This window comes from Engraulis encrasicolus, chromosome 3 (genome assembly GCF_034702125.1).
Source record: "Engraulis encrasicolus isolate BLACKSEA-1 chromosome 3, IST_EnEncr_1.0, whole genome shotgun sequence".
Taxonomy (NCBI): domain Eukaryota; kingdom Metazoa; phylum Chordata; class Actinopteri; order Clupeiformes; family Engraulidae; genus Engraulis; species Engraulis encrasicolus.
Window position 1 is genome coordinate 31486716 of NC_085859.1, and position 25862 is coordinate 31512577.

At 42.2% G+C, this 25862-nt stretch overlaps 1 protein-coding gene across 1 annotated transcript in view; it reads right to left on the reverse strand.

The window, feature by feature from the left end:
- Positions 1 to 2374: 2374 nt before the first annotated feature.
- The window catches only part of rimbp2b (RIMS binding protein 2b), a 68153-nt gene continuing 44665 nt past the window's right edge, over positions 2375 to 25862 (reverse strand). Inside the window, exons 17-30 of the mRNA XM_063194429.1 lie at positions 22773 to 22907; positions 22259 to 22411; positions 17336 to 17509; positions 16604 to 17266; positions 15562 to 15664; positions 14763 to 14879; positions 11766 to 11932; positions 11055 to 11223; positions 9988 to 10050; positions 9287 to 9390; positions 8703 to 8738; positions 7556 to 7627; positions 6153 to 6287; positions 2375 to 2551 (exon numbers count right to left, since the gene is read on the reverse strand). Of these exons, the coding sequence (XP_063050499.1) occupies positions 2375 to 2551; positions 6153 to 6287; positions 7556 to 7627; positions 8703 to 8738; positions 9287 to 9390; positions 9988 to 10050; positions 11055 to 11223; positions 11766 to 11932; positions 14763 to 14879; positions 15562 to 15664; positions 16604 to 17266; positions 17336 to 17509; positions 22259 to 22411; positions 22773 to 22907 (2268 nt within the window). The remainder of the gene's footprint in view (positions 2552 to 6152; positions 6288 to 7555; positions 7628 to 8702; positions 8739 to 9286; positions 9391 to 9987; positions 10051 to 11054; positions 11224 to 11765; positions 11933 to 14762; positions 14880 to 15561; positions 15665 to 16603; positions 17267 to 17335; positions 17510 to 22258; positions 22412 to 22772; positions 22908 to 25862) is intronic.

Consider the following 25862-nt stretch of genomic DNA (forward strand, 5'->3'; position numbering starts at 1 on the left):
GTTTGAAAATCAAGTATAAACATTTAAAAAGAATTTACAAATGGACAAAGTACAAAAAGAGCAACAATCACTCAAACAATACATAGAAGCGATAATGGTCATAACTTAAAATGGTTCTGTAACGTTGCAAAAAAAAAAAAAAAAGTAGCTATTCCAGTGACTCTGAATACCTAATGTTTTGGCTGAAAATTGTACAAGTTATACAGAATGTCATTTTAATACATTCCTTTTTGGCAGTCTCGGTTCAAATCTCTGAAAATCTAACAACAAACGGTCATTCATAAAAGAAGCATCTCGTTTTTTTTTTTTTTTCTACAAGCAGATGAAACCATGGTATGGCAGGTGGAAACGGAAGAAGGGTTCATGACTTAGGTAGGAGGTTGTTTTGGACTAGCATGAAAGAAGCTTCCGACTGGACATAAAAGGAGAATGGCAGGGTAATAACTCACACTCAACACATAGTGTTTGTAGGCTTGTGGAGCCGACAAAACACTTGTCACAGTACTCTCATTGTTTGGACACATGACAAGGGGTTTGGTCTGACCATACATTCCACTAATCTATATGTTGGTTATCTGAAGGCCTAAAAGGGGGGCCAAAATAAATAATAAAAATAAACAATATATAGTTGAATGAAATAAAATTAGCAACCACTGGCATGGGTACCAGTGATGCAACTGGGCTTACACTGGCTGCTGCCTACACAAAGTCTGAGGTTGTGCACAGGCAAGCAGACCAAAGTGAGGCCCATGTGTGATACTGATACTTGTGCTGAGAAAATATGGATAAATAAAGGTTTAAGGGTCAAAGGTTAAGGGGTTAACTGGAGGGGGACAAGGGGACGGGGAGGGGTCGCAGTCAGGCGTCCCATCATATCCACTCCACCACCACATGACAGCACATGACAAGCATGGGGATGCAGAAAGCAGCACACCACTGTATCACATCACCCTAAATCACACTTATATTTTTATCATCACCTGTTTTTGTTTGTCGCCAGTACAGAGAATGCCATGGAACACGAACAAACGCATCACACCACACATCCAAACAGACAAACAAACAAACACACCTTTTGCACCACTGACTAGACTGAATTAAAAATTCAAACCATTGTGCAATTGTAAGGCAAATACATGGAGGCAGAGTCACACTAGGCAAGTCATGAGCATCCAACACTACTGCACTAGCCTTGTTCGGCCGACGTCGGCAAATGTCTTTCCCTTTCATCCGAAAATAAATAGATAAATGAATTGAACAAAAAAATAAAGACTAATAATAAAACCTCAAATTCTAGTTATCCCAAAACCCTGTTCCTATACTGTGCTAGGGCTTTTTCTTGTGCTATTTAGATCTCCTTTCTGGGCAGAAAGTGTATTCTTGTTTATTTCATTTTCTTTTTTTTAACCTTCATGGAAATTTACAGAAGATTGATCCGTGCAAAAACTAAAACAAAGTCATGACTGAAGTAGAACTAGGCATTTGCAAATAGATATTGTTAAACGTTTCATCCATCCTAGCATTGGGTAGATTAGTAGTTGATTGTAAACACTGCACGTGGGGTGTGTACTGTATTGTACGCCCAGGCGTCAACGGAGAGTTTGTAAGCCTGAACTACGTTAGGTACGGTATATAGAACTGAGGGCTATGTGAGTGAGTGCACGTGTGTATTTCCTGTAGAGGTATGCATTTATTTAGCCACCATCTGAGAGCCACCACCTGCACTGTACATTCATAAGCCTGAGCGATAAGGACGGAGAGGATGCGGAGACGGATCCACCTCTATCCCAACCAAACTCACACTTCTCTTCTGTGCTTCACAAGAAATGTATACAACACACACTGGTCTCCCTGCCGTAAGCGCGAGGCGTAAACCTTTCCAAAGTCCCTGAATCTCGATATCCTCTGTGTGAAATAAATTACTCTGTATAATAATAATAATAATAATAATAATAATGATAATAATAATCTGATAGGAGAGTGAAAAAACCCACTTCTCCTAATATCACAGACACTCTTTACTTCTCCAAATATCCTCAAATCCTCAAATATTCTCCTGCATTCTTCTGTTTGCTCAGTTATAACGTCTATAATCTTACTGTAAATCATCCTCTTACATCTAGAGTCTAAGACCGCCAGTGTAGAAGTAACAGAGAAGAAGACATCATTTTTCTTTTTGCTTTTGTAGAGTGTGTGGTGTCGTCATTACACGTTGATGCCTGTGCTGTTGTGTTGTCTCATGTTGTGTTGTGTTGTCAAGAGGAGCAGTACAGGAGAAAGAAGAGTACCAGTAGCTGTAAAGTGGAGGAAGTGGTGAGGGAAAGGGTGGGTGTTTTTTCCATTCTTAGGAGTTTTTTTTGTTTTTGTTTTTTATTTACTTAACAGCTCCAAGCTTTCTCAAGAGTTTCTTCCCTTTGGAGAGCAGGCCCTTAGTCTTTGTGTTGGTGTGTGAGGCCGCCCCCAGGGGCCCCGAGGGCTGGGAGCCCGGGATGCGAGGGCGCACCGGCGGGGTGGCTGCTCTTCCTGATGGCCCCGATTTGTCCAGCGGGACCTAATGGGAGACCCGTAAGGGGACAGTTCAGGTGGATGGGAATTAGCAAAAGAAAACTTCCCTGTGTACTGATCTCGTCTTGTCTTTCTTTTTCTTTTTTCTTTTCTTTTCTTTTCTTTTCCTTTCTCTGTCCTCTTCTTTCCTCTCTACTTCCCTCCTTCCTTAATTGCTTCTTTCCTTCCTTTCTCTCTTTTCTTCGTCTTTCCTCTATCCTTCTTCTCATAAATTACAGTGTAATCCTTAGTGCTTGCATAACAATCCCGGTTCGCACCTTCCCCTTTATTTCTCAGCAGTTTTCACTTCCAAGTCTGTGTCCGTCGTCAACCCACCCGTGTTTTTGTTTTTGTCTTTGCATATATTTTGGGTCACAGTAGTGGGCCACCGCATGTGTACTTATGTTGAATGGTTCAACATAGAGTGCACATGCATGGCCATTTTCCCTTGAAAAGAGGGAAGATCACTGGGTGGGCAGACCGTTCGATCACCAGCTTCAGATTGGGGCTCTCATTTTATTTTGGAAGGAGATGTCTCTCTGCCCTTCACAATTGCATAAGTTGAGTGTTTCACTGAAAGCCTGTTCCAGTGGCTTCAACCTTGGCCACCTGGTACTTTGCACGGGTGGAGATATAGCAGCAGAGGTCTGGTCCCAAATCGGCATTTTGTTCTGTGTTGTTCACTCCAATCTCTTTTTGTTTTAGCTACATGGAATGGCTACTGAAATAAGGGGAGAGGAAAGGAGATGTATCCACAACTACCTTTCACACACAAAACCAAAAACACACCTCAAAATATATACACCATTTGTTCTGTTTCTAACACTGGGGGACACTGGAGATGACACACAGCTTCTCTTAGGAAGTGGAAGCATTCATACACAAAGGAGAAAATGAAACATTTATCATCTAAAGAGTTTTGTACTCATGAGCTAAAAGGCTTTTTGTCCATTGCACTTCAGAGAGGAATTCTCCATCTTGATGGCCATTAACATGAGAATGTCAACACGGCAAAACCAGGCTGAGTCATATAAAGTTTGACAACACTCTTACAACCTGCCATACTTAAAACCGTCATAGGACAACAATTAGTTTATTACAGCACAATTATGAGATTTACAATGTTGGAGTGTGGCCAATTCATCACGATTTGGTTTGCAATTTTTGTTTTAAATGGATGTGACACCCCATCACATTTGGTTTGAGTGGAAATTAGATTATAATTGTTTTACAAATGAATTTCTCATGTTAATCGACTGAATGGTTCCATTTGGGAACCTATGAAACTCTCTACAAAGGGGGAAAAGGATGCCAGTTTAAAAAACTGCTACTTTCAAGTAACCCATTCTGTATGCTTGAGAAAAAGTGCACCCCGCATACTCAAGTATGACAGCAAAAAAACAATCTGCTGCTTTAGGGACTGATCGGTTTGGTACCAATTATTTAGTTATTGTCCTGATTTTGTTTGTTGTGTGTTTATTTTATACCATAAGCAGTTTGTCAAGGTGCACTACTTCAACTGGACAGGTGGGCAAGGGGGAGGGGTAACGGTATGGGGGGAGGGGTGGAGGAGGAGATAAGGGATAGGAGGAGGAGGAGAATTTCAGTCCGAGTGCCATAAACTTGTCGTCTGATTGGCTATTATAGTACACACAGTCGAAAAGGGGACAGTGGGTGGGTGGTATCGGAGCCTTAGGTGTGCAACAATGGCCTTGAAGCTTCTCATGAGTCACAGTATATAGGGACATTTACTGGTTATGAAAGACGGACATTGGAATGTACAACACCCAGCAGAAACAACGGAAGATACCATGCCTCGTGTCTAATGCACTGGCCAGGGTGCCCGCATGTACGATGTTATCAAGCCCAGGGTGACCTCTACGCATGTGTGTTATCAAGTCCAGGGTGACCTCTACGCATGTGTGTTATCAAGCCCCTGTGGATATCCCATGACCAAATCAGGTTGCCAGGTTGTTTTTTTAGTAACGCATAAGGTACTAAATATATAGTGTTCAACAATGTCAATGTTTTTTAGGGGGGGGTGTGTGTGTGTGCTAATATACTATCTGTACTGTGTATGCACGTGTAAATACACTGTATGAACTCTGTGTGTGTGTGTGTGTGATCTGTAATGCTTTCTCTGTGTTGAGATCCAAATAAAAGCACAAAATATTGACATGTGAGTGTTAGCGTGCACACGCATGCATGCGTGCCTGCCTGGCTCTGTGTACAGTATCTTTGCATGTCCTCCATGTCAATGTACAGCACTGTTTGTGTCTCCGCATGTACTGAATGTACTGTTTAACGGTTAGTGTGTTGCTGCAGTGCGTACCAGGAGCTAAGGAGGACCCGTGTCATCTGCATTAGACGAGGAGAGCGTAACAGTGGTATCCTCGGTTGTTCACTTACGTGACGGCCACTGAGGCTTTACGGAGTGAAATGAACACTCTTCTTCTGTGTTGGCCAAGCGGGTGAGAAAAAGAAATACAAAATAATAAATAATGCAGTGATGGCATTTTCAACAGTTTTTTTACACAATGAAATATGAAACGTGAACCAAAAAGTCACAGAGAAACCAAGTAAGAAGGTTTCGGTTTGATTCCTGTTGATAAGGTAAAACATTAATTTTGCAACAGTATTTTTTGTTTGTTCGTTTTTTTTTCCATACACATTTATACTTTACATTACTATAACATCTATGGATATGAATATAATTATTCTTCTGATCATATCTTTCTAATAGACTTTCTTGAACGGAATAATTGTCAATGCTACCGGTATACAAAAAAACATTGCTCTCGGAAACATATATAAAAAATGTCATTTATATATATTTATATATTACTGGACTCAAATTGGTGCAGTATAAAATAGGAAAACAAAAACTCAAGCATTTCTTTCTTTTTTTTTAAAGTCATGGACATGCAGGACTACAGTCTATGTGGTTTTCATCTTTCAATACATCAAAACTATTGTCTTCTATTATAAACTGCATTTTTTTTGTTTTTGAACAAACAAGACCATATTCATACAGCATTTTGAAACAATCCTAGGTGCCTGTGCTGGGGATAGAAAATAGTGCTCTGCCTGTCCCTCCTCACACATGGCACATGACAGACAGATCGGAGAAGAGAAACTTCACCAATTCTTCGCTCCAATACTTTACATGTTAATTTTTTTTCTTTTTACACATAACAATTTTTTCGCATTCATTGCTTTCAAATCCACCCCACCCCCTTTCCCAACATAGAGACGCTCCACCACAGTCAAGCATTTTTCCGCCTTTTTTTTTTTTGGATGGTAAACAACAGACGTGGCTGTGTCACTGGTCATATTTCGGGTGATATTTCCAGATGATACGAGAACAACCTTTTTTTCCGAAAAACAACGTGGCTGGTCACACAAACACAAACACATAGACGAGGGGCAGAGAGTATAAAAAAGAAACCATATACACACAAGAAAGTACAGTACAAATACAAAGGAAAAAAGAGGAGGCATAAAAAGAAGTGGATACAAAGGAGAGATAGAGCGATAAGGAGGATAAGGAAGGTAAAAAAAGAGCAAGATGGATGACAGGAGGGCTAGCACTGCTTAAGATGATGTACCCTTTTGGTCTTTGTCCTTGATGGGTGTTCCTGGGGGTAGCGAGATGGAGTGTCTGTCAGATAGACCTCTACATCCTCAGGCACTTCTTCCAGAAAATTGGAGGGGACCAGGCCTTTGTGTCCGTTCAGTTCACCCTGAGAGGATCGTTTAGCGGTGGGGAAAAGGCACAGAGACCATAGCATGTCAATGAATAATTGGCAAAACGGCTGCAAAAAGAATTGCACTGGAAATACCAGAAAATATGAATACAGCAACACACAGTGCCACAAATGCTCGACCATTGGGTGTTTAAAGGTACATGGTGTAATATTAGTGTTTGTGCTGCCCATTCACAAATCAGGGGTGCATTTCTCGAAGCCATAGATGCTAACTACGTTAGCTACTTCGTTCTTTGCAATGCGATTTCCCATTGGCAACTACCCAAGTTGCTAACTGGCTAACAACTACGCTTTCGAGAAAGGCACCCCAGATCTTTTTTCAATATTTTGTTAGTAAATACTGTACATGTCTACTGTATGAGTTGTCATTCAAAGCGGCACATATGTATATGGAGAGGATCCATCTTTTCGTGCATGGCAAGAGAAAACTTCAAAGTCATAATGAACACTTAGAAATTGATGGTGGTAGTAAATATTAATCAAAAAGATGACATTTGTGAATGGACAGCATCGGAAATTCTGGGTCCTGGGCAAAAGTGGCATTACTGGAGTGACTTCAGTGTTACAATAATTCTACTGTCTTTGTACTAGTATAATTTACAGTAAGCCATGCAAGCATAATATAGCACATAGGTTGAGTTACACATGGCAGCATATCTAATGAAATAGTTTAGTTACAGTATATGTGTCTTTCAGAGAAAGAAAAAAACATCCATGATATTTATCCAGAGACAGTTTATGAATTATGGGTGATTGTGGATGGTATCAACAAGATTGTAATAGCTTCTGAGTTAATTAAGTTGAGTTAGTTACGATGTGTATCGAAGATAGTAGCGGTTCCTTCTGAGTAACAGATGATTAAGATTAAGATGTATATGGAATTTTAATCCAAGAGCGAAAAGTTATTTTGAAGACTTGTTTGGCCGATCATTTACTTCCACTATCATTTCTGTAAAATGACAATTCATGTCTGCTTGCAGTTAATGTAAATAGCTTGTATGGTAACTGACATCACATAACATAAAATGTAGTGTTTTCAACTTGTAGACTTGAGGCCTACATGCACTCACAGACTCACTATCTTACTCTGTGTACGCACATACTTATTAATTCTGACTTGCTCATCCATCAGAACAGAAAAAAAAACGGAAAAAAGACCTTTTTCTCTATACATCTGAAAAATAGAAACAAATTTGTAAACATCTTGTGAGGTGTTTACTAGAGCAGCACTGACAGATACTTACATAGTAAAAGCCGTCCTCGTCGATTTCCCCAAACACAGTGATTACATCACCAGCACAGAAGGTGAGCTCAGCCTGGGAGACAAAACATAACTGTCAAAACGAGATGAACCGTCTCCAAACAACACAAAACAGCGATGGGTTATATTTTACGTCAACAAACATTTCTAAGTAAACAAAGCACTTTCTGTCTCCAGGAAATATGGTAATTTGGTTGGTTCTTAGAACATGGCAACGATTTCCTGTTCCAGAAGGAGTCACATGACAATGTAATGCGAATATTAACATGTCAGATGTGATCACACTCTGCCCTTCTCAAAAGAACTCCCAAAACACAAAGACCACTTGTAAAACCACACACACACTAACACACACACTAACACACACACACACACACACACACTCACACACACACAACCTACAGATGAGGTAAGGCACAGCTCAACAGAGGACTGAGAGCTGCGTTCACAAGCGTAGTCGGTTGTGTAACCTTCACCTCTGTACTAGCCAACAACAGCAACAAAACAAGGGGAACACACACACACACACACACAAACAAGTGGAAAATTCAACAGCTTAGTTTTTGTCCTTTACTGCCCTGTATGAGCACAGATCTTTAGGTTGTCTGAAGTCACCAACCATAAGGCCTGAAATAGAGGCTATATAACACAGAATACACGGATGTGTACTGGTAGTATAGCATAACATATTTATAATATTTGTTAGCTGTTTGAAGCAGTAACTCAATACCCAAATCCAACTATGGGAATGGGCTATTTTGGCTAAATTGGCTATTTTGATCCAGAACAATTACTTTTTAAATTTGTAGTTTCGGTGCTATCGTGGACGTACGTGTAGCATTGTGGTATATGGCGTACATACAGTATGTCATCGCATTACATAGCATTTTTAAGACCTTATGACAGGATTCTTTTCTTGCTACCATTTTTCAACACCATGCTTCACATCATAATCATCAACAACAACAATAACAACAAAAACAACACATCAACATTGAGGAGTGCCAAGGGTGCACTAAATGAGACTAAGGAAGGGTTGAGTGCGTAGGGTTTAGGGGAGAGAGGATGTCATTTGGGACGCGTGCGTCCTCACTGTACTGTAGAGTCCTGCGGTCTCCTTCTCAACTCACCTCCTCACTCAGCCTGGCGCCCCCATAGTGGTGGCCCTGAGGCAGGCAGGGGCCAACGCAAAGGATGAGAGTGAGAGACAACCAGGAGCATACACAAACACACACACACAAGCACACACGTTCGCACACACACTCGTGCACGCACACACAAATGCACACACACACACACACACATGCGCACACACACACACACACGTACGCACACACACGCACACACATACAGTATGTGCACGTGCGCGCACGCACACGCGCACGCACACGCACACACACACACACACACACACACACACACACACACACACACACACACACACACACACACACACACACTCTTTCCTGTGTGTCATATACTACAAGCACTGTGTTAAGCAAACTCGGTAAACTTATCTTGAGTATCTGTAGTTGTGTGAAGTGCAATCATAGTGTAGGTAGTGGGGTGTCATCAGGCTAGTTGTCGGATGATGTGGATGAGAAATTACTAGCTCAATGCAAAGCTGTGTTAGTTGTGTTAGGCAGTATGGGAGTTTGCAGAATGAATGTGTGAGGGACAGGGGGGAAGAGTAATGCAGCCATATGGCCTTTACCTCCACATCCACGTTGGGAGAGCTCTCTCGTGGGTCGTAGTCGTATAGCGCCACCATCCTGCGCGTGGACACGGGGTGCTGCCTGCCACTGCGCCGGTTCCTCTCTGAGACATACAGTAAGGAGAGGTGAAGAGGAGGGTGGGGGCAGACAGAGAGGTCATAGTCCCACTAATTCAATAACTGAAAATGTGTGTGAAAACAAATCTGTGTATGTAAAACATGTGTGTGTGTGTTTTTTTAACATCAGTATATAGGGTACAATAGCCAACTGTTCACATTTAAACACACAACACGAACAGTCTGAAGCACAACATAAGAACATGAAATGAACACACGAAAAACAGTGATGTGACCAACTTTTAAATTGTGCGATGGCATCTTAACCATTGCTCCTATAATACTGGTTTCATGGTAGGATGTTGTTTATATGTTTTACACAAACCATGACTTCAAACCATGACTCACGCATGCAAGTTCTTAGTACTGTGTGGGGATAAATCTGACAAGAATGTCCATATTAATAATTTCTGTATTATTTCTAGGACTGGATTATGACTGTATTTTTTACTTACAACAGAAACAAAAGTGAATTAGAGGAAAGCAAAAGAGGATAGACAGTACTGTATGTGAACGAATGCATGAAGGAAAAGAACAGCATAAAGGTAGAGGAATGGGGAGGGGACAAAGGGCAGAGAACAGACCTCTTTTGGACTTTCGGGACCTGCGGTTTATAGAGCGGCCATCTCTGAAGCGATTGCAGTTGACTTTACAGGCAATGAGAGGAAGAAATGCAGAGAAAGAAGGGGAGGAAGAAAGAAAGACAGAAAGAAAGAGAGGAGGAAACGAGAGAGAGAGAGAGAGAGAGAGAGAGAGAGAGAGAGAGAGAGAGAGAGAGGGGGGAAAAGGGAGGGTAAAGCACAGGTGTCATTCACTTGCAAAGGAGTTTCGAAAGGGCTTTGAAGCTGTGAAGCATCCACATTCACATACAGTAGCCACAGCTCAGGAAGGGTTTTGGAAAGAGACAGCAGAAACAATGCATTCAAAGCATTTGTTGCGGATAAAGAACAGGACAGTGACCATTAGGAGCAGGAGAAAAACATGTATATACTGTCTTGGCAAAACAGAACAGAGAGCTGGGTATAGCAAAGGCACCTCTCTGCAGCCAGTAAACGAGAAGGCATAAAAAGCACTGAAAGGAAAGAGAGTGAAAAGGGAGGTCTCTGGACATCTGTGCCGTAATGGAGAGAGAGAGAGAGAGAGAGAGAGAGAGAGAGAGAGAGAGAGAGAGAGAGAGAGAGAGAGAGAGAGAGAGAGAGAGAAGAGAGAGAGAAAGATATGTAGTTGTAGTTGTAGTTGTAGTTGTAGTTGTTGTAGTAACTGCAAAGAGCTGTGAGGCATGCTATGGAGCTTGTTCAGACAGAAGATCAAAAGGCAGAAGAATAGAAGAGGACAGCAGAGGAGAGGATACGGAGAAGAGATGTGTACAGTACAGTATGTGCTGTACGTGTACATGCACTGACTAGCTGCAGAGGACAAGGTAAGTGATGCACAATGGCTACGATGACATGGTGTTTTTAATTCCGAATGAATAATTCTGAATTAAATAGTTTGCCCGAATTTACTTTGATCTTTCATTTAATTCCAAATCAAGAGGTGTTTCCATGACGTTTTCAAAGCGGAATTAACCTTCATTCAGAATTAAAGTGAGTTCATTCAGAATTAAATGTCTCATGTAAACGTAGCAAGTGTAGTGTAGTGTTGGTATTACCTATCTTCTCTACTGGCGTGTTGAGAGGCAGGAAACCCTGTTGGAGCAGCTGGTCCATCATCTCGTCGTCATCCGTCTGGATCTCAGACACCATGTTGCAGGGGATCAGGCCCTGCCGCCCACCCACCTCGGCACGGTAGAACCCGTCTGTGTCTTTGTCACCATACACCTGCGTGCAGCATTTGGTATCAGTAAACAAATGAAGTCATCGGAAGCGTCTCAGGAAACTAATATTTGGTGAGTTTGTTGCCATTTTTTGTTGCTTTGGGTTCTCTTCCATGATACACCAGATGGTTCAGGACAGAAGCATGGAGGACTTATTGTGGGGTCTTTTTTTCCGTTTGGTATCAGCACGTCTACTCAGTATTCAGCACCAAGATACAGTATGGACACTATTCTGGACTGCTAGAAAAACATGCCCGACTTCAAGTTTATCTCTACCAAATATACCTTTCTTTACAATGAAAAAGGAAAGAATATTAGCTAAGCACCTTTTACATTCTGCTTTTGCCTTGTATACAAAAAAAGTATACTATGGGAAAACTCATTAGTATAATTTATAGAGATGCTGGACAGGGTGTCCACATGCTATTTTAAAACATCTTTACACACTCCTGATGAAAAGTAATCATGTAGGAGAGCATGTATTCACACACAACACACAAAATCCAAAGACAGAAAGAATATACCATGTTACCCAGCCATCCATACCTTGATGATCTGCCCTTCCTTGAAAGGCAGCTCCTCAACTCCCGCGTCAGGGTTGGGGGACATGGAGAGCGGGTCGTAATCAAACAGAGCCACAAATATCCGCGTGTAGTCCTCCAGCTCAGACTCATAGTAGTCTGGCGAGCGGCGGCTGCGTCCACCGTAACCATCTGCAATGAAAGACAGACCCAGCTACTGCTGCTCTAAGATCCAAAATGACGATGGGTGTGTACTGTATTCCCTAGTTATGTGGTGTAAGGCACATATCTCCAAATACGTTAAACACACACCAGCATTAACTTGAACATCAGTTATAGAAAGACTGTTATAACAACATGAAGAAGGTGCAAAACTTAGGACACATAAGACATAGAAGATGCAGTAAATAAGATTTTGGGTATGTATGAGGAACACATCGGAATACACAACTGTCCTCTAATCTAAAATTAAAACACTTTCTTCAATTTTTCAATTTCAATTTTGAGGAATTCTCTGGAAGGGGGTTACTAACACATTCACAAAGTAAGGCTCAAGACATATACAGCATGTGCACCAAACTCTATACACTAGATGGCGTATTTTCCACACTACATATGATATTTTTGATGTTTTAGTGCATTTGAAATGTCTACCTGGTTACTCTTACTGATCACTTTTGCAATTTACTATTATTCTCTGATATCTGAAAAGAAATTATTCTTTGAAATTGGTCCAGAACTGTTCTCTCAATTTTAAGACCTATCTAAATTCTTAGATCAAAATGCCTCTGCTTCCTTCCCAGTATGCATATAGCATAGGCCTCTACAGGTAAACTACGGCATGTCAAGCTTCACTAGAACTTAACAATCGCTTTGCTTTGCTTTTCTTTAGCATATTTTATTAGGAAGACTTACTTCAATCAAACTGTGGATTTAAAAAAAACAGTTGATCGATTGGTTGATTACTTGGTCAATAAGACTTGTTTTCTTACTGATTGACTACTAACTGCCTCATTGTTTGTCACAGCTGAACCCCTGTCATGGTAGTCAGAGAGTGCAGAATGGTCAAGCTGGTCAAGCAATTTGACTACAAGTGGGTCAGAGATTCCCAACCATTTTGTGAAAAAACAAAACAAAAAAATCTTGTATTCTCTCACAAGGGTCATCACGATCATTCCTCACAAATGTGAGTAAAGAGCACTTGTGTGTATGTTTTGCGTGAGTGCATGATTTGCGGTACTAATGAGATGAGGTAAGAAAAAACATCTTGTCAGGAAAATACAGTATGTCTGAGTCACTGGCACGTAGCAAAGCGTTCAATAACTCATCAGATTGAAACATCAGATTGAAGAGAGCCAGGAGTTGACTAGCACATGCACAAGACAAAAGAGGTGGGGGTATAATGTACATTGCTGTTTTACTGAAACCATTCCACAGAGCCTCAGCGAGCAGCACACACGCATGCTGTGGTGTAGCACTTTTTTTAATTTAACACGCTGCCATAAAGCCCTTATTACTACATGGATGTGGATCAGCAATGACACAATGTTGTAATGTGTCAACAAATGGCATATTTCAAGGGATTTGGTTTTCTTTTTTTGTAACATTTGATTTGCACACGTTTTGCTCCAAGTTGCATCAGCCATGGCGTAAATCAAGCACAGATGTGTTTGGTGACCAATATCCGTTCATGTGAAAAGGGTGGAGGGCTTCAGAGCAGGGTGTTGCTACAAGACGTTTGTTTGTGATTGTGTGTGGTACAGTACACTTGCATACCCAATGAAAGTCTAAAGCGGCGTACACACACATTACTAGCTTCTCGCTTGCTCGCCTACTCGCCACTCTTTCATGGAACGTTCGCTGAAAGTTCAAGCGGCTTTAACTGCCAATGTACAGGTGAGAAGTACCAAACTCTGCTTTCCAATTGATTACTCGCTTACTCGCCTCGCTCGAAGTTAAAATATTTTATCTGCCCATATCGCATCGCTTGTACAGTACTCGCCTACTCGCCTGCTCATCTCGCTGGAACACATTGACATTCTATTGACTTCATTCGCTGAGCGAGTAACTAGTAGCGACGTGTGTGTACGGCCCTTAAGAATTCATGCTGTGTTTTTCCCCCACCAGTCACAAGTCACACACTCAGAAACAACAGGCACCATGCCGTCCTTGTCTAATACAGTAGTGGTCATGTTATCTAAGCTAAAATCATACTGTGTACTACTGTAGCTGCAGAGTTGCGATGGAAACCTGGTAATAGTACATAGTCATCTCCAGGCTAGATGCAATAGTGATTTGAAGCTGACCCAACTGCATCTACAGTCAGTGCATGCATGTGCAGTCAGCATAAGAGGATGACCATGCAGAGAAGAGGGAAAAGCCATAGGGAAAACGGCGATGGAGTGGGAGTCATAATGAACTACAGTAGATGTCAAAGATGGGTAAAGATGGGAAAGGGAGGATGGTATATGGATGGGGAGGAAGAGGGCAGTTCACAGGCACAGGGGGTAAGTATCCGGGGGGTTGGGGCAAAAATGTGAAGACACACAGGGAGGGAGGGAGGGTAGCACTCATCCATCACTAAAACTACCGTAGAAGAAAACTACGGTACATTTAAAGTATCATCATGACAGAGCTGAAAATAACCTACAGATTGACTACATGTACACTGACATGTTGATATGATAGACCTCACAGGAAGCAGACTTTGATTTTGACCATAATCCATCTGCAATTATGCTTACTGTAACAGTTAAACAGTTATATACTTATATGACGAACTTTCAACCTTTAACTGTTCCTATAATATACACAAAATATATTGCTGTACCCTTCCTGGTTTGTTGAGTTGTTTGTTTGTGCTTGTACGTAGCTAAGGGGAGTACAGTTGCCGTGCCGGTACTCGAACCCGAACCCTTTCAGGGCCCATTTCAGATTCCGGGTTTGAGTCACGGCAGGGCAACTCTACTCTCCTTCACAAAAGTGCTTTGTTTCTCTGGAGGTGTGCCGCCGCGCCACATACCATATTGGTGGTCTGACCGCCGCGGGGGCCATTTCCTGCGCCGTGCTACACTGCCATAGTAAACATCTTCCTTGACAGATGAGAGGTTCCCCTCACTGTTATTCTCCATGGTGATCTCTATGGAAACACCAATTGAAATCAAGATCGTTACTGCCAAAGCCCCCCTCTACAGTAACACCTGTCCAAACCCCACCCACCTGATGTGGACACTTCCTGTGGGTGGGTGAGGAGTCATGGGATGGTGGAGTGGACGGAGCCTGAAGCCACTTGACCTCTCCAGGGTGAAGTTGCTCCTTACTGCCAATCTAGGATCAGCTGTGTTGTTTTATTTTTTTAATTATTACTTTAATTGTTTATTGTCATATCACTGAAGAAAAAAAGTCCCCAAGAATTTACAGTAACTGATCCAAGAAGTGATCCCATACTGAGGCAACTTCAACCCACAAGAGATGAGCTGGAGTTTCGGGATGTAAAACAGCAATGCACTGACTACCAGAGGGAGGATCTTAATACCAAGACACCAAACATTTCTTTCTCCAGTTTGTGATGTTATACTAATAATACTTGTTTCAAGCATGTGTCGTGCTATTAATATAAGCCTTCATCACCAACAGTTTATAATACTTAGGAACACTGGACATTTTAGGGCATAATGGATTACAAACATGTAAGAATAGGGATAAACAAGGGTTGGGTCAGGGAGGTAACAACGACAACACCAGAATTGTCAATACAGTAGAAGTTGAAAGCAGATTGGTTGGAGGGCAGGCAGAGGGGAGGGGGCGATACCCAAACTAACCGATGGAAGGAACCATCATGGGCCGTCGAGGTGAGGGGCCAAAGCCATGGACCCTCCTCCCTGTGTGGTCCAGACGTGCCATGGATTGGGAGCTTCCTAAAATCTTCAGAAAGGAGACGAAAAAACAAACATGTTAAACATACTGATATGGAAAATCAAAAAACAAGCAAGCCATTTAAAATAAATATAGTATATCAAATGTTTGTGTTACCCATGAACTACAACAGCTAGACAATCAGTCAAGGAGAGGGACCAAAACAAACAAACAAACAAACAAACAAACAAACAAACACACAAACAAACAAACCAACAGAATCGGTTAACACAACCCCAACGACAACATGGGTAGGGTTTTGGCAGAAACTGAATGTTCAACTAAAGACCATCTCAGTTTTTGTTCTGTTTTGTTGATTTTTTTTTTGAAAGATGAGAAGAGGGAGAGAAAAGAAGACATGAGGTAATAAAGAATGAAAGCCAGAAGATATAAGAGGCCAACTGTATAACTGTTGTGATCACAGAAACAAGAAACTCACTCCAATGGCCTTTAGGTAAAAGAAAAAAAATGACTCCAAAACTCTACATTCAAAAATTTCACTACACATCCGAGGGGGAAAACAATACACATGAAAGGTACAAAAGAAAGAAAAGTCTACAAAACAACAAATTGAAACAAATGAACATGTAGTAACATTCAGTCCACATCAATCCAAAATTAAACAGATAAGCCATTAAAAAACCGAACAAACAAAACAACAGACAAAAAATCAAAACAAACTTAAAAAAACGTATACATTACCAAATGTACAAGGGGAAATGCAGGATTGATGAGGAAATAAGAGAAATGCTTCAACCGCTTTGAAAATGGAGAACAGAAAGCAGCAGATGAGTAGGAGCAGCAGGAGGAGGAGGAAGAGTGTGAGAGGTATTGGGGAGGAAGAGGAGGAAGATGAGGAGGAGAGGAGAGGGTAGGGGAAGTGGTGGTGGTGGTGGTGTTGTGTGAGTTGTGTAGCAGGCCAACGGCTGTAGTCGGTCTCACACACACCAGAGGCTCGTCCATCCCCCTGTTGTTGAGCCTGGCCACAGAGTGGGCCCTATTTTCCCTGTAGTAGCTCCTGCCCAGGTCCGTCAGCCGCACCTCGCTCTGGAAGCGTCGCTGAGGATGCGGGTGGAAGTAGTGGTGGTGTGGGCGCGGGTAGTGTTGGTGGTGAGCAGGATGCTGATGAGGATGATGATGCGCAGGGTGGTAGTAGCCTCCTCCCAGGTACTGCTCTGCGGCCGCCCGCCTGTCCATGGCATCCAGAAACTCGTCATCTACGCTACTCTGCCGCGTCAGTGTCCTCTTCCTGCCGGCCGCAGCCAGCGCTCGCCGCTCCACGGGGCCCTCGCAGTGGATGAGTCGCATGTTGGGGCCCATGCCCACGCGCATGGGGCTCCCGGCGCCATACGAGTAGCCACCGCGGTACCCCATCCCACCTGGGCCCTCCTCCTCGCTGCCGCAGTCCAAACCGCTGTCTGGGCTCTTGGTGCTCTGCCTCATGCCCATCACCCAGCCCACGCCAGCAGACACCCGGTCCTCGAAGGAGGAGTAGCGGGGCGAGGAGCGCTGGCGCTGCAGCCGGCGAATGCACTTGCTGGGGGAGAGGCGGTTGTGCTGCTGGTAGTCCTGGTGGTAGACGCGGGGGCCCCGGTGGGGAGTCAGAGGACGCTGGTGGTGGTCCTCCGTGCGGGGACGCTGGCCATCCATGCTGCCGCCACCTCCGCTGACACTACCAACGCCGCCACCACCGCCACCTCCGCCACCTCCGCCGCCACCCCCGTCGTTCTCGTCCTCGGCCACCTCGGGAATGCTGTGGAGCCGCTTGCTGCGCAGGGAGCGCTGCCGCACCACCTCGCGCTGCAGGTCCCAGTTGTCGCGCTCCTCTGGCAGGTCGTGCCGCCGGTAGTAGGCCTGTGCCATGACCCAGCCCAGCACAGCAGAGCAGAGCACAGCAGAGCAGAGCACAGGACAGTCACCAAGCACCAGAACCACAAAGGGCCCATCAGAGGAGTGGAAGGTGAGGGGCCCAGGAATCAATTCATTATAGATGATGTTTTATAGAGTTTATGTTTTTCAGTTGATTTTTTTTGTTGTTTTTTTGGTGGATTGGATTTTTTTTTTTCATGGGTGTTTTTTTTTCATGTTTTTTTGAAGGTGTTAGAACAGGCAGGAGACGCAACAAAGTGTGCAAATAAGAACACAATGGGAAAGGAAAGACAAAAAAGTAAAGACAGAATTAGTTATCTGCGGCAAGGCAATGGCCTGATGCAAAGGCATGCGTTTTATCATGCCGTGTCGGATTATGGCATGCTTCAGTCGGGAATCTGTGGAGGGTGTGTATGTCCATGGGGGATGGATGGCCAGACCACTGCATGGATGGATGGATGGATGGATGGATGGATGGATGGATGGATGGGTGGATGGATGGATGGATGGATGGATGGATGGATGGATGGATGGATAGATGGATTGGGACTGTTGGAGGAGGAGTCAGTGATGGCACAAAAGTGCATCCAGTAACAGAAGAAAAGACACAAAATAAGAAAGCCAAAAAAGAGCAAAATAAACTTACAGAGACACAAATGACGTATTTTCACAAACATGAAAAAAGCAATGGGTGAAAAGCCAGCAGGAGCATGAGTGGAACTGAACAGATAACTGAAACAGGGACAATAAAATGAAATAAAATAATATAAAAATAAATAAAACAAAAAAATGAAATAAAATAAAAGAGCAAATAAATAAATAGGAATCTTTATACCTGTGAGGAGGAGGGGAGTGTTTACAGCATTTACTAACAATGGTGAGCACCAGAATGGTGCTGACCTGTCCTGATGGTACTGTGTGCTTTTAGACTGACTACTGTGTGTGTAGTGTATGCAATATAGTGTGTACTATCTTATTATTACTCTCTGCTACCATATCCACACATTTGACAGAATGTGGTCCGTGGTGTATACAGCCGCTGAATATATAATTACAATTTAATCATAATATAATATACTTAAAACATTTATGAGACAATCGTGTAGCTTTCAAGTTACATCTGTTTTGAGTTAGACGCATATTAGTCACATAAAGTCTATTATGATGTCAATGTGATTCATCGTGTATGTATAAGTTGTACAGCAAGGCCCAATATGCCTTGTAAATGATAGCGTGTGCTGTATGCTAACAACTGAATTGGTTCACTTGCATTTGTATGAATCCCTAGTCAAACACTGTAAAACATTGCAAGCCAGTTAAACGTAAAAAGGTAAGTTGCCCTGCTGCCTTAAGTTTGTAAGATAACTTCACTCGAGGCTTTCTCAATTTGAGTTAAATTACAAACATAAGCCAGCAGGGCAACTTACTATTTTATGGTTAACTGGTTGCAATGTTTTACAGTGAACAAACTAGACAGGCAAACATGCAATAATAATTTTCTCCTTCAAATGGGAACTTCGCTGTCACCTTTTTCATTATTTAAATCATGTTTTATTTTGTTTTTGATGATTTCCAGAACAAAACAGAAAAGCAGAAAAAAATGTAGCACTGTACATACTTCATGGGCACACTGAATTCGGCCGGCAATGGGGTACATGGAGGAAATGGGTATCTGGCTCCAAACATGGTGACAATGACAACAGACAGCATGTGCCATTTTGTCGAAAAAGAAAAAAAAGTAGTAGAGACAACAGAAGAAAAGCATTAACTAGAACTTTGATAGTTATGGTTAAGACAGCTAACATTTGTTTTGGTTCTGATAAAGTTCTTTGTTTCATCTTCCTTTCAAACTACAGAGGGTAAAAATCTGCCGGATGAACTGGATGCAATATACATATAAATGACAACCTATGCAACATGACATTTGACAACACAACATCATAAAGCATTGACAGATACAGCTTATATGTGTAAAACTGCTACAGGCAAAGATCACATATCCTCTAAGAATTCGAGTACAACTAATGTATATATATTTTTAAAGCAAGTCCTTCTTTACCAATGAAACATTGCATTATAGCAACAACTCTACAGCATGGCAACAGTGACATAAGTAATATATAATCTAAATTAATGCAGTCAGTATGGTATAACATTAAACTTGTTGAATGTATTTAATTTTTTGTAGTATACTTGTATTTTAGATTGAAAGAAAAAAAACAAATAAGACACAACCAAATTAGAGGCATGAGACGAACATAAACAAAAGTGAATAACTGTTTCATTTAAGCAGGCCCACTTAAATGAGATTCCCGCACTGCATACATACTAGCAAATGACAAAGGGCATGTCTCGGCCCTTTCACACAATATACTGTACATTTGTGGACGACAATCAAACCATTAAATTCATATGTACATAATAATTCAAGTAGAGACAGAAGCACTGCACTCCATGCAGACAATATAATGTATCATTATTATTACAGTACTACATATTAAGCCCATATTACAGATGGTAAACATGTGTGGTTGTTGTTTTGTTTTCCACATCTGAAGGGCCCTTGTGTTTCAAACGTAAATGTGTGCAATAAATAAAAAAATAAATGTGTGTTTGTTTACAAGTTTTGTTGCTGGTAGTATTAATGGGGCTATTTACAAATGCATTGTTTGAATAGTGCCTAATGTGCAAAAGTGTGCAGCTTGGCCTAAAATAGGACGAGTGCTTATTTGTGCAGTTTTCCAGTAATACACAAGAGGTGTATACGTATTTGAGATACAGTACAATGGAAGCTTGTTAATACCTTTCCTCCATCATCCTGCTCTCCGTCTTGTACCTTTGTCCGCCCTGCTCAGAATTGTATTAAGTAGAAGTACTACTGCTGTGGATGTGATTACAACACTAGTAGTGTGCTGTTATATGATTGCAACAATGAGTGCCTTTACATGCAGTTTAGTATCCCGAATATGATCGGCATCCCGAATTTGCGTTCGAGCATATAAACACATTTTCCCGACATCAATATCCAGAATAAGCCCTTATTCATGATACTGAGAAATCGGGATATGCTAGGTGGAGTATTCCAAAAGAAGTCGGGATACTGATGCATGTAAACACCTTATCCTGAATACCGAGGCTTCACATAGAACGCTGTTGCTGGTATCTAGGCTACACACATTTGAAGAGAATTCTATAACGGCCAAGAATGTAAACTGGGATATAATTCTTTGTACTCATATAAACACCATATCCCGAATATCATCATAACCGGGATATGCTTCATATTCGGGATACTGAACTGCATAGAAATGCTCTCACTGTAATATCATCCCACCAGTGTTGCATTTTCATACGTAACACTACCTCTATTTTATACATCTCTGGTCCTATATGAGTAATGTGCTCCCTTGTGCCACCTTTTATCAATTGAATATATGGCAGCATGTGTATAATTCCTGCCTTTTTTCAAGTACCTTTCATTAAACCAACTACAGTATGTATAATCTCAGGATCAAAGGGGAACAAACCAGCTTTGTCTATCTGTCTAAAAACAGTTGTGCTTATAATGATTTTTTCTGCTGGTTCAATGAATTGGCTGGAACAAAGATACGGCAGCACCTTCTGACCATGGTGCACCTTGGCTCAGAAAACATTAAAATGCAGTGTTTCTCTTGCTCTACTGACTCTGCATAAACTGTATGTTCCTACCTATTATTTGCAAAAAAATAAACATAAAAGCACCAACTTCTAACGCCTGTACCTTGTAGGTTTCTAGTTTCCCTAATGCCCTAGGGCAGTGTTTCCCAACCAGGGGTACGTGTACCACTAGGGGTACTCGAGCACACTGCAGGGGGTACTTGGAAAAATGTAATTTTAACAAATGCATGGTGCATAGTCACACTGCAATAAAGAAGGTGCTGTAAAACATGAGTTTGGGGGTACTCATGGCACAACGAAAAGGCTTAGGGGGTACATGACACAAAAAAGGTTGGGAAACACTGTCCTAGGGTATATACCCAATTTACTGCTTTTCTAGGCTTTCATACCCAGTATAATATAATATAATATAATATGATATAATATAATAGTACATACGCATAGTAAGGCCTCCACCTCTTCTCCTCTGTAATCCTAGGCCCAGATAAAGCCGACCCCTTTGCGGCGGTCGTATCCCCACATGGGTATGGTTCTGGAGCGCGGCCTAAAGCCTGTCAGCTCCTGCTCCTGCTCCTGCTCATATGCATCAGGCTGCTGGGATACTGGGCGCGATCGTGAGCTGGAGTACGCGTCCTGTGTGTGCGAGCTCCTGGAGCGCGGCCTAAAGCCCGTCTGCTCCTGCTCCTGCTCATACGCATCAGGCTGCTGCGATACTGGGCGCGATCGTGAGCTGGAGTACGCGTCCTGTGGGTGTGAGCGTGGGTTGGAGTACGCGTCCTGTGTGTGTGACCGCTCATACGAGTGTGCTTGTCGTTGCTGCTGTGCTATTGGCCTTGATCGTGAGCTAGGATACATGTCCTGCGAGTGTAGGCGATCGTAAGAGTGTGGCTGTTGTTGTTGCGATTGTCTCGACCTGGAGTGGACGTATGTGTCCATATGAGTGTGTGCATGTGTGCGCTGCTGCTGTGATTGCGAGTGTGAGCGGTACCCCCCGTGTGACTGTGCGTAAGCCTGTCGGTAGGCGCGCGGGACCGAGTGTGCGCTGCGCGGGTAGACCTGTGCGTATCGGTGCTGTACCTTGAGCGTGTTGTGCGAGTTGATGCTGCGTCGGCGCCCCTCCTCCAGCTGCATCTCGGAGTACAGCTCCTCCTCGTCCTCCTCCATGATGTCCGACAGGTCAGAGCCGCGGCTGCTCTCCGTGTAGTACTCCTCACTGTGGCCGTAGTGGTGCTGAGAAAAGGAGGCACAGAGTAAGTGAGGGGAGAAAAAGTCCGACAGGTGGACAAAGATGCGTCCAATGGCGTTGAAGATGGTGTTTTTTGGCCGATTTAAAGAATGCGTTTCAGACGGACAGTCGGACAGACAGACGGACGGACAGACCCTCTTATAGAGATGCTAGGACAAATCTAAAAAGAGGGATACAGATTTATTGTATGGTAAAAACAATGCTTGAACTTTCCATTTTGCTCAGAAAACAGTGAGGATGGTAAGACAGAATCCTTCTATCAACAGCAAACAGCAAAAGTTTTAATTTGAATGTGTTTGCACTGTAAGGCATACAGTATGTGTGCAGTATGTTCATAAGCCTTACATGTCTCCCCAGCTCAGATCCACGAAGGAAGTCGTCAACTGAGGCTCCTCTCCGTCTGGCGGCGTGCGGGGACTCGTAGCCGTCCTCTTCCTCATCTGAGTTCAGGTGGTGGCCGAAGATGTTTCTCCTCTCCATCTGTAGCACAGTGGCATAGCAGACGCCAAGTGTTATCGATTAGACACCCCAAATATTTCCTTAAGATTATTTCATTTCTGGGGATGCTGTGGTACATATACAGTACATCGTACTATTGCATTATAACATGAGTACGTATACCCGGGACCCAGGTTTGAGTCCGGCCTGCACAGTAAAAATACCGGTGTTATTTTAACTCTTAAAGAGTTTAAATGAACTCCATTTCAGATACATTTTTGTTCCATTTAAAAATTGTGTGATTTTATTTGTTGGTCAGTGTAACATTCTCAAAGCTAATTCTCCTCAATATTTTGTACATAGAAAAACTGGAATGTGAAAAAAATATTGAACACTTCTGTTAATCTTCTTTCTGTGGAGTTACGTTCTAATTACCCTGGCCATCTGCAGAATTTTACACTGACATTTGACTGTAGTTATGACTGTGTGGGTCATTTTCCAGTCCCATCTCATCTCTTTCTCTTACTTCTTGACATGGTCTTCGTCTGACATGGTTCACAAAATAATAATAATAATAATAATAATAATAATAATAATAATAATAATAATAATAATAATAATAATTGTATTTGTATAGCACTGTATCATACAAGGCATGCAACAAAGTGCTTACGCCTTGGCAGCTAGGAGTGGGCAAGGGTGAAAAGGTGGGTCTTCAGCTTAGGCCATAACAGGGAACACGGAAGACTACAAAATTCACCCACTGTATTTAGATAAGCTCATAGTACTGGTGTCGACAATAATCGATTCAGCAAATGCCATAATCAATGCAGCATATTTTCTGAAGTTTCAATTACTTCTGTGGCCATTTCCGGAGCAAATGAGCTTTACATTAAATTAAAGCACTTCAAAGTATTGAAAGCTGCAGAGCAGATACACACAACAGACAATAGCATGTTGATCAGTATCTGAATGACTTGTACTGCTTCATGACTGATGAAAAAAATGTCTTTGCTGTCTGTAGAAATGTAATGGATTGTAATGCATCATAAAATTGAACTGAATCGTTTCGAATCAAATCGTAAGGGCAGTGCCAATGGACACCACTAGCTCATAGGCATGCAGCCCATTGATGGTATACTGTAGGTGTCTTCATAGCGGTGCGCCACAGCACCTCCATTGAAGTCTATCTTTTATAGCACATCCTCTTCTCCTTTCCTGTTCACCTGCTGCACACTCTCTTCCACTGACTTGTCTGATTGATCCCTGTGGTGTTCGTGTTGCTTTTGATTAGTCGGGCACAGTTGATGTGCATGATTGAGTGTGGTGCAGCTGGGAGGACTGACTGTGAGGCCTGCAGGCAGGGAAGCTCACAGGGGGGACAAAGGGGTCAATTGTCCCGGGCCCAGGGAGAGAGGGGGACAGAATTGAGCTGTCATTACATTGTATGTATTGGGTGGAGGGCCCTTTAAGAGGACTTTTTCCTGGGCCCAGTCAAAGCTGTCAGCGGCCCTGCCTGTAGGCCCTGGCTGCGGGAAACCCATTAGCCGAGAGGACGAGGAACACATTCATTACATTACACTACACAACACTTAACTAACACTTTTATCCAAAGTGACTTACACTTTATTTCAGGTAGTGGGTACAGTCCCAGGAGGAATGTGTGGTGGTTGTATACCCTTGCTCAAGGGCATTTTAGCTATGGACAAAGGTGAAGGGGATGACCCACATTCTTTCTAATGGTATGAGATTTGAAACTGCAGCCCTCTTTTTTCCCCAAGACATTCCCAACTCTCTTAACATTTGGTAAGCAAGATATAGTGACCACTATGTAGCCAAGTGCATATGGGACATAGGCGAAGACCATGTACAAACCCCAACTCCGATGAAGTCGGGACGTTTGGTAAACAGTGAATAAAATCAAAATGCTATCATTTTCAAAACATTCAACCTATTCATTAGATGGAGAATAGTGAAAAGACAACATATTAAGTGTTAAAACCGAGAAAAAATATTGTTTTGGGGGACATATGTACTCATTTCTAATTTGATAAATCCAATACGTCTCAAAAGAGTTGGGACGGGGACAATAAATGGCAGCAAATGTCGAGGAAGACTAAAAACAAAACAAAAGACAACATTTAACAGTTAAATACATTAACCGATGAGATGATTTTATATAAAAAAAACAGTGTTAATTCCTATCTTGGACATGATTTCACCAGCTTAAATGGTGGGTGTATTCCTTGTCATGTTTTGCAATGTTTTCCTTTCTGTAGTGCTTACAGTGTGACAGGTCTTGACCAAAAACCCACCATTTTATCACCTGCTGGTCCTTATGATGGAGCCAAACTGTTAAAACATAGTAGAGAATGCAATTTGACCTTACTATGTGGCAGTAATCGAAGATCTCCCTTCAAAATATAATGCATGAGTGGCTTTTCATGCTGTTTAAAACCCATTTATACCATTCAGCACTGTATTTAACTGTACAGAGGAGTGAGAACATCTTAACCAATGCACTACTGCACCCGCATGCCATCATGGAGGCTGACTTTTGAAGCTAGCACTAACACAAGTTGGATGGTCCATTTTCACTGTAGCACAGGATGTGCCATGCTCTATTATTGTCAAAAAGAATGGACTTCTACAACATCTGCTGACTTCTGTAAGCAAAGGACTGTTTCCCATGTCTTCTGGGTCTATTTCAAGTGCGCTCAGGTGCTTAGGAGAATGTTACACCCCTGTATCATTTGCACGCATTAAGCATTCTTAATATGGTCAATTTTCAATAGCTCTAGCACTCCAGGAATTAGAGTGAGACTACAGCCAATATATATTTCATGATGTCATGAACCTATACAGTGATTTTATTAACAAAAATATGTCTTATATACACTCAATCGTGGTAAATCAAAGGGAATTCAAAAATGTATGTAATAACTATGGTAATTATTCCCTTTGCATCTTTAATTCTGAGTGACTCAGCCTCTCTGT